The sequence below is a fragment of the Xyrauchen texanus genome, chromosome 3 (assembly GCF_025860055.1).
Source record: "Xyrauchen texanus isolate HMW12.3.18 chromosome 3, RBS_HiC_50CHRs, whole genome shotgun sequence".
NCBI lineage: Eukaryota > Metazoa > Chordata > Actinopteri > Cypriniformes > Catostomidae > Xyrauchen > Xyrauchen texanus.
The window spans coordinates 9,413,488-9,422,934 of record NC_068278.1 but is presented as its reverse complement, the minus strand read 5'-3'; the positions used below and the strand labels follow the sequence as shown (position 1 = coordinate 9,422,934).

The 9,447-nt window shown below is 38.3% G+C and overlaps 1 protein-coding gene across 1 annotated transcript; it reads left to right on the top strand.

The window, feature by feature from the left end:
* The first annotated feature begins 1,223 nt into the window (after nucleotides 1-1,223).
* LOC127631443 (sororin-like) lies at nucleotides 1,224-9,447 on the top strand. Its single transcript, XM_052109556.1, has 5 exons — nucleotides 1,224-1,529; nucleotides 1,700-1,779; nucleotides 4,532-4,594; nucleotides 4,765-5,271; nucleotides 8,590-9,447. Exons 1-5 carry the CDS (start codon nucleotides 1,463-1,465, stop codon nucleotides 8,668-8,670), a joined length of 798 nt encoding a protein of 265 aa, XP_051965516.1. The 5' UTR covers nucleotides 1,224-1,462; the 3' UTR covers nucleotides 8,671-9,447.

Sequence of the window (9,447 nt, the reverse complement as noted above, 5' to 3'; positions counted from 1 at the left end):
GGGGTACCAAACTGTGAATCCTGAAGAAAACATGTTTACACATTATCTTCCACTCAGCTGACAAAGTATGAAAGTAGCTACGTGGTTAGCTAGTTAGCTATAAGCTCATTGTCACGGAGAGTAAAAGATGGACGTTGTTTATTTACTTTCCAGCATTACGTCTCACCAACTACAGTAGGTAACAGCGTAGCATGAAAGAAACACTCAACAGACACAATCCACCACAGCACCATTGTCTGCTGAGCTGCAAAAAGATGTTCTGTTTACCTTTCAATATGCTACATTACTGACTGCAATGACAAAATACAGCTGGCTAACAGCAAACAGACATGAGTGACATGGTTGTCAGGGACAGGGTTAACGTTATATTAGTTATATTGAAAAGGGAAAATTATGGGGTCAATATTTATTAACTTTCCAGTGTGTATTTCACAAACTAGTTAGCAACTTACCGCGAAGACACCGCTCAACTCTGCACCGCTTAACTCCGCCCCCTGTCTGCAGAGCCGCCTCAGTTCAGAGTCAGCTCTTTAAACAATGGTGTGAGTGTTCTCTGCTGGACAAACTACATAATGACACCAATTCTAATGCATTGTTTTCTGCATAATATGTTCAGAAAAAAGTTTTCATATCTGTGCATAATGGTAAACATATACGCCGAAACTGATATATCGGTGTAAGGCTAATATCGGTCGCCGATATATTGTTCAGGCACTATTCTCTTTGCACTGAAGCTTCTGTCACCATGACAAATTCCTTGTGTGTGTAAGCATACTTTGCAGTAAAGCTCATTCTGATTTTAGGAAATACTTTTTGTATTCTGTGTTGAAACCTTTGCTGCTAAACTAATTTCCCCTCTTTGAATTTAATTGAGTTGAAATGTCACAGTGTGTGTGTTATTTTTCTCAGCGCTAGTCAGGATGCACCAAGCTGTTTGTGACTACAAACAAGCCATTTTTATTTAATCATTTTACAGAAATTCTACTATGGATTTTAATTTTCTCATATAGAAGCAAACATTATAATTACTAGATTCAAAAGATTATAAATGCCTCCTGTGAGACGAATTCCACCCTGAATTTGAATGCATTTCAATGCAGGACTCTGCCCGCTGAGCTTTGTAGCGCCCCCTCGAGGAAGACACGTTTGTCCCACAGGAAGTGCTTGGTGAAGCTCCACCCGCGCATACGTCATGTTGTAACTACACGGAAAGGCGGGCGAATTTGAAAACAGCGCAGATTCGTTTGCATCTACGGGACAAAATTGTGGACTTTTCTTTTTAGAATTTCCCAGACAATACTGTCAAATTTAGTCAAGTGTACTTAAAACAAAGCTACGCCTCTGTTAGTATACTTCCAGCGTTTCCCCCCACTGTAATTGACGTATAATCAATGTATCATTGGGTTAGCTCACTGGCTATCAGCAATCTGACATAGTTTCTGGATCTGTATTTTGTTGCAAGATGAGCAACAAAACCCCTCGATCATCATCGTTTGGTCGGTCGAGGAAGACCAACGACCAAATCAGAAGTGAGTGTTATTACTTTGAATATCACACTTCGATCAAAATAGCACTGAAATAGCCACAGTATATGGCAAGTTTTAGGTGGTAATAACGCGGCATGCTTAGCTGACTTTGTAATAACATTAAAGGAACTCTCACACTTAATGTCAACTCTTTTTTTGTTGTTTATATAAAGGGTCAAATGGAGCCAGTCCTCAGAGACGGAGGTCTTCCAGGTTGTCGGCAAACGATGAAAACATGCCCTCTAAAATGGTGGTGAGTTACAGCTTTACAAAGTCGATCATTAATTCATGAGTGCGGAGCCAAATTGGCAACAGAACCGCGAAAATTTGTTCTGTTTTGTCAAATATTTGTGATAAGCAGCCATTCAATTTTATCAATTAATGAATGAATTTAGAATACTATTTGGTTTCAAGCTCATTATAAGCTACAGTTGGAGTTTACATAAACCTTAGCCAAATACATTTAAATTTAAGTTTTAAAATTCTTGACATTTAATCGTAGAAAACATTCCCTGTCTTAGGTCAGTTAGGATCACTACTTTATTTTAAGAATGTGAAATGTCAGAAAAATAGTAGAGAGAATTTATTTCAGGGTGGATTTCTTTCATCACATTCCCAGTGGGTCAGAAGTTTACTTACACTTTAAATAGTTTAGCTTGGGTCAAACATTTTGGGTAGCCTTCCACAAGCTTCTCACAATAAGTTGCTAGAAGTTCTCCAGACAGAACTGGTGTAACTAAGTCAGGTTTGTAGGCCTCCTTGCTCGCACGCGCTTTTCGGATTGAGGTCAGGGCTTTGCGATGGCCACTCCAATACCTTGACTTTGTTGTTCTTATGCCATTTTGCCACAACTTTGAAGGTATGCTTGGGGAGTCATTGTCCATTTGGAAGACCCATTTGCGACCGAGCTTTAACTTCATGGCTGATGTCTTGAAATGTTGCTTCAATATATCCACATCATTTTCCTTCCTCATGATGCCATCTATGAAGTGAACCAGTCTCTCCTGCGGCAAAGCACCCCCACAACATGATTCAGTCACCTCCATGCTTCACGGTTGGGATGGTGTTCTTCGGCTTGCAAGCCTCACCCTTTTTCCTCCAAACTTAACGATGGTCATTATGGCCAAACAGTTACATTTTTGTTTCATCAGACCAGAGGATATTTCTCCAAAAAGTAAGATCTTTGTCCTCAAGTGCACTTGCAAACTGTAGTCTGGCTTTTTTTGGTGGTTTTGGAGCAGTGACTTCTTCCTTGCTGAGCAGCCTTTCAGGTTATGTTGATATAGGACTTGTTTTACTGTGGATATAGATACTTGTCTACCTGTTTCTTCCAGCATCTTCACAAGATCCTTTGCTGTTGTTCTGAGATTGATTTGCACTTTTCGCACCAAGCTATCTTCATCTCTAGGAGACATAATGCGTCGTCTTATGTGTGGTATGATGGCTGCGTGGTCCCATGGTGTTTATACTTGCATACTATTGTTTGTACAGATGAAAGTGGTACCTTCAGGCATTTGGAAATTGCTCCCAAGGATGAACCAGACTTGTTTAGGTCCACATGTTGTTTTCAGAGGTCTTGGCTGATTTCTTTTGATTTTCCCATAATGTCAAGCAAAGATTCACTGAGTTTGAAGGTTGGCCTTAAAATACATCCACAGGTACACCTCCATTTCAGAACACCTATCAGAAGCTAATTGTCTATTTGCCTAAAGGCTTGACAGCATTTTCTGGAATTTTCCAAGCTGCTTAAAGGCACAGTTAACTTGGTGTACGTAAAATTCTGACCCACTGGAATTGTGATATAGTCAATTAAATGTGAAACAATCTGTCTGTAAACAATTGTTGGAAAAATGACTTGTCATGCACAAAATAGATTTCCTAAACGACTTAACCAAAACTAAAGTGTGCTAATATGAAGTCTGTGGAGTGGTTAAAAAACGAGTTTTAATGACTTAAAACTAAGTGTATGTAAAGTTCTGACTTCAACTGTACATTCAGTGTTATAAAATATGACAAAATAACCATATCTTTCATCACGCATGTATAAATCCAGTTGCCATTTTGTTTTTCGGGTGTTACTAGCAACTAATGAAACAAAAAATATAAACATAATATCTTGACAAAACTACACAAATCCTGTGGGACATTCAACTCCTTCTGTCAGGACATAGTTAAATTTTTTCCTTTAAAGATACATATTTATTTCCTTACATCCTAACTTTAATATATATTTTAATGTCTGTTTAATATTGAGTTTCATGGTCTGAGAACATCACGATTCAATATTCTAAATGTGTTGTTTTTTTTTTTTGTTTTTTTTTAAGTATTGTGATTTAATGATATATAATGAGCTCTATTAACCCTTTTTCTTAGAAAGGTTTATTGAAGAACACTCGTGCCTGACATTACTTTTTCTTTACTCTATTATACAGAATTTTCAGGTAAAATTAAGGGACGTGCAAAACTACCGTTTTTCATAATCGGCTAGTCAATGCGTTGTCTGAGCTATTAGTCGACTAGTCTGGGCTAAGCAACACATGTATAATAAGGCTGCTTTATGTCCATGTGAGCCTGAGCAGACATGTTTTATGTATGAATGCTAAGCTCAGCCCTTCAAAAAGGTAACTATAAAAATTAAAGAGATTAAACTTCTCTGAGAGAAAACCTAGTGGTGTGGAGCTCAACACAAATGTAACTTTTTATATCTACAGTATCTCATTGTATTAGCATATTAAGCAAAATGTGTAATTTAGATTAAAAAAAAAGATTTTCCATCAGGGAGATTATTTAAAAAAAAGTTTGTCTGAAGGATTGCAATTTGTCCCATTCCAAGAAAATACAATCAAATGGTAAATTTGTGGTAAGAACATTCTAGGGATCTTGTCAGATTTGTTTTTGGACATGTTTTGGCCCATGTCTCAATGCAACAATAAACATGGTCTTTAATTTCTAACCCTCTATAGTTTCAATAGATGTGTAATATTACAATGCATCTTTTCTACAAGGCTCCACCAGTGGCTGTTAAGCGGTCAATCACTGTTCGAAAAATAGCACCCAGGAAAACTCGGGTAAGTCTAACAAATTTCCCAATGTCAATTTTATTGATCACATACTGTAAAGTGGCTTCAAAAAGTATTGACACTCAAGCCATACCAGAGTAACCGCATTTGTATAAGATGTATTTGTTTCACTGTATACCACAAAAACATAATCTTCTCATTTGGAAATGGTCTTCTAGGCCCTGTCTGACAGTAACAAGGAGAATGTAGAAAGAGTATCTGAAGTGGCAGTAAAGGTGTCCAAAGTCATGACATCATCCCCAGGTGTCGCAGCTGTACCCAAGACTGCGGTCCTCTCGCCCATCCTGCCCCCTTCTTCTACATCATCTCAGCCTAGAGAACCTGAGCAGGACCCCTTTTGGTCCAAAAAAGTGCGGCGCTCATACAGTCGGGGGAGTTTTGGGGAAAAGTCCTTTGAAAGCCCCAAATCTCAGCCTGCTGCTTTTTCTTCTCCTAACAACCGGCAGACCATGTTTGGTTTTGAGAGGCTTCAGACACCAGAGGTGATGCATAAAACAGAACGGTCTGGAAAAGCTCCTCAGGGCTCTTCATCTTTCAGTGTGGGTTCTTTTAACATCTCAGCTGCTGATGACAGCGCATCCTGCCCTCCTGAAGTAGATCCAAACATCCCTGGTGTGTGCCTGGTGAAGAAAACCACCAGGAGGAAGCGCGTGCAACAGATCAAGGTGAGAGTGAGTCAGGAATGGACATGGAGATATTAAGTGTTATTTCTGCGCCACTAGCCACACCAAACATAATGGACCCTTTTCACAGACGTGTTTCCACCTTTAACAACGTAAATGTAACTTTTTTATATCTCCGATTTAAAAAATATTTAATGCAAATTTATAACATTGTACTTTGTATTATATTACACTGGAATGCATGTAAAAAAAATCAGTTACCATTGCTGCGATGAGGCTTCTAACACAGCTGCTGATGGAGTGACAACAAATTTGGCCTGTTTCTTACTTTCTTACTGCTGTAGTCCAGCGCTGTATTTAATCTTCTAATGCAAAGCTGTGCATAATCGTTTATTTTTTTCTCTTGCTGTTAGTGCAAATGGGTAAGCAAACATTTTATTTGTTGTCCCCATTCACTGCCATTCAAGTTTAGCCAAATTTGTTGTTCCGTTTCATTGTACAAGAACTTGTGAAAAGGGTCCATTCCTAAAATAAAGAGAGGAAAGGTTGGGAACTGAGAACTGGTTCTAATTCGGAACCATATTATAATATTAATAATGCAACCTATGGGCTAGGCGATATTACCAAAATCTTATATCATGATAGGAGTCATTTTAATTCCCAATAACAATATACAGGATAACCCAATATAATAAAACTTTTCAATAAAAAAAAGTATATATATATATATATATATATATATATATATATATATATATATATATATATATATATATATTAGGGCTGTCAGTTTAACATGTTAATTCAGTGCAATTAATTTGACAAAAAAACCGCATTCAAATAAATTACCGCAATTAATCGCAATGCCCCCGGACCATAATAAGGAAGATTCCTGAGAAACGCAAGATTGTAGTACCACCTGTTTACTCCAGAGGGCAGTAAGTGAAATTTCAGCTGTATGAGCAACGCGCAGTTTATACAGTGAAGAAAACACTTCAGTAGGCAGAACACCACAAACATGCGTTACCTTCTTGCATTCAAAACACTCGGAGCACAAATGCGATCTAAGTAGTAGTAGTAGTAGTAGTAGTAGTAGTAGTAGTAGTAGTAGTAGTAGTCCTTTATTGTCACATAGTAAACCAGTGAAATTGGCCATCGACCTGTCCATACAAACATACATATGACAAGGGGATAGACAGGACAGGAAGACAGGGAATTAGAAGAAATACAGCATGACATGAGGAGAGGAGAGGAGAAAAAAAAGGCAGCCCCCAGACTATGCTCCTTAAGAAGTACAGTGTGGGAACAGGGAAAAAAACACCTCAGCAACATTAGCACATAATCAGTACACTCTACAACATGAACAAGACTTGCAACAGGGGAGGGATTGGGGGTGGAGGTGGCCCAGCACAGGCAAGCAGCCATCCGGACCTGCAGCCATGTTCGGCGCTGGTCACAGACCCGCCTGTCAGACTGGGGGTACAAAGCGGCTGGCGAGGGATAGGGTATCGGGCGGATGATTGCATATCTGTATATATGTGTAGAGTTCATGTGTGTGTAGGCAGGCCTGGAGAGTCGCTATGCCAGCATCTAATCTAGGTGCCTCAGTCCACGAGGGTTGTCATAGCGATACACAGCAAGTTGCCATGGAGACAACCTTGATCAGGTCCCAGACATAGTCAACAATCACCAGGTGTCTGGGGAGTCGGGGAAGGAACGCAGAGTGGCTCACTGCAGTGCTCTTCGGGGAGTTGTTGTTCCAACAGCGGCCTTGGCCAAGGCCAGTCTGAGGTTGAGGGTGGCGAAACAGATAAGATTGGGATTGTTTGGTCTTAAGGAGAGTAGCCGCATTCTAATTTACACGGCTATTCTCCTGGTCCATTTTGGTCTCTGAAACGATCCATTTGCCTTTGCAAAGCTGTGAGCTTCTCCATGATGTTATCCGTATTTTGGTTCATAGATCCAGTCTGAGTGCAGACAGCTCTGCCCACTGTTTCAATCATGACGGGCAGCCTTGTGAGGCTTTTGGACAGCTGTCACCGTCTTCTTAACTCCTCGATAAACCAGGGCAATGCCTAATCCAATCAGCAGAAGACCTGTTATCATGGTACCGAATAGGTAGATATCTTCACGTCCTCCACGGAAAGAGCCGCCAGACACACGACCGCCACCTCTCCCGCAGCGTCCATCGTGTAGCCAGCCGCGAGCGTTCCGTCAGGGCAGACAGGTTCCCCGAACCCAAGCTTCTCGTCGAGAAGATGGTGTCAATTGCGTTGAGAGACCAGTTGATCAAATCCATGATGACTTAGTTTGAAGAGCAGTGCTGAGAGAGTCTCTCAAGTACAAGACAGTAGACTAGATATGACGAGAGGAGCAAAGCAGGGAAGATAAGGGTAGGGAGAGGGTGAGAAAATGCGACCGCCTTCGTTGAGAGCCAAGAGAGAAGAGGTATAAGGGATCTTAAGATGTTTAAAGATTGAGTATTAAACTATATTTAACTTGATACAGTAACCTAAACATTTTATGTTTATGACACAACACACCCGAGACACTACACAAGCATGTCTGACGCAGATGTAAATTGACAGGTCCTTAAACAAGCCCTCATAATAAATCTCCAACTGATTGTCAAATTCACTTGTGAAATGAATTGATGTGAACTGTGTGTCAATGATTGACTTATGATCAATAATATGGTAGTAAACAATACATTGTATTCTAAAGCCGCTTTTTGTATTGTTATATCAATGATTAACTCTTCTGCCACAAGAATGTAATGCATTTTAATTATCTGAATATTTTTTATTTTTTTATATATATATATATATATATTTAAAGATAATTATTTCATCATTATGTATTGAATTATTTTTATTTGAGGGGCTTTCTCAGCAAATATTTGTATATTGGATTAAATTCGATTAATTAATTCGAATGATGAGAGAATTTTAATTTTTGGGTGAACTATTCCTATAAACTGCCAGAAACATCGAAGGTGTTTACATACAGAGTGAAATCGGGGTAATATGGCAAAAATAGTATGCATCCTGGTCAGGTTTTGCTTGAGCAGTTTATGACCTTCCTCTTAAAAAAACAACAACAAAAAAACAATTTTTAAGACATTTACATGACCTTAGACGTTGTGTTAAGAATAACTGGTGTACTATTGTGCATGTAAACACTCACTGTTGCTTTGTCGGTCCTGTTGGGATGTTTTGATAGTTAACTGGGTTTACACTTGTTGGAAGAATTAACCAACCTAGAAATGCTCAATTATAGTTGCCTCTGATTCATCCTATCTCTTTACTTAATATGCAGTTTAAATCTTTCAAAATGAATGTCCTTTTTCTTTGCTTCCAGATGTCGGAATTGGATGTTCTTGCCGCAAAGATGAATGCAGAGTTTGAAGAAGCTGAACATTTTGAACTTGTCGTTGAATGACAGTTGCAAAGGTCCTCATGTGTTCAGGACATTTTATAAACACCATAATTGTCAACATATGGCTTAATTAGAGTTCATTTCTGAAAGACTGCCCACCATTTCTTCATGCAATCAAAAACTTGATTCATTTAAACTAAAGTATTACAAGCACGTTTAAGAGATTTAACAGTTTTATTGATTTTAGAGAATATAATTGGATAATTTTACAACAATACAATTATTAATAAATCAGAAAATAATTCAGAAATTTCACCCAAGCAAAAAAATCAATGTTGAATGTTGTTTTTATTTGTTTATTTCACATTTATCTTATTTGATGGTTCAGATTGCTTAACATCTATTTAGCCCAACACTTTTTTTTTTTTTTGTATTTCTAATGTTTCTTAAGATCTTTTGTCTTTTGTTTCTTAATTGTACATATTTGTAAGCCAAAATATCTCTGTAGTGGTAAATGTTTTAAAGATAAATGTCATTTTGACAGGCTGAGTGATAGTTAACTTTGAGTGTGCAAGTGTGCTTTGATGCAAAGAAAGTTGTATGTATACTGTTTCCTCTAGGTTACAATAAATCTCTTAAAGGTGCTTTTAAGTTTAATTACGTCTTCTCTTTTTCCAAGTTTATGATCTATCAGATATGATAAGTTTTTTGTGTATATTTTAACAGATTGGCATTAAAAAGATCAAATGGTTTGACTACAGATGCTGATGGTTGTTAGAGGTGTTTCTGTCAGAAATGATTTGCTCTTAGTCCTGGTATTGCCATGTCACACCACTAGAG

Bases quoted from the DNA above. Each gene is read 5' to 3' on its own strand.
- LOC127631443 (XM_052109556.1), top strand. From the start codon at position 1,463: ATGAGCAACAAAACCCCTCGATCATCATCGTTTGGTCGGTCGAGGAAG. The intron at 1,530-1,699 runs GTGAGTGTTATT...GTTTATATAAAG, and splicing joins GACCAACGACCAAATCAGAA to GGTCAAATGGAGCCAGTCCT. The intron at 1,780-4,531 runs GTGAGTTACAGC...CTTTTCTACAAG, and splicing joins ACATGCCCTCTAAAATGGTG to GCTCCACCAGTGGCTGTTAA.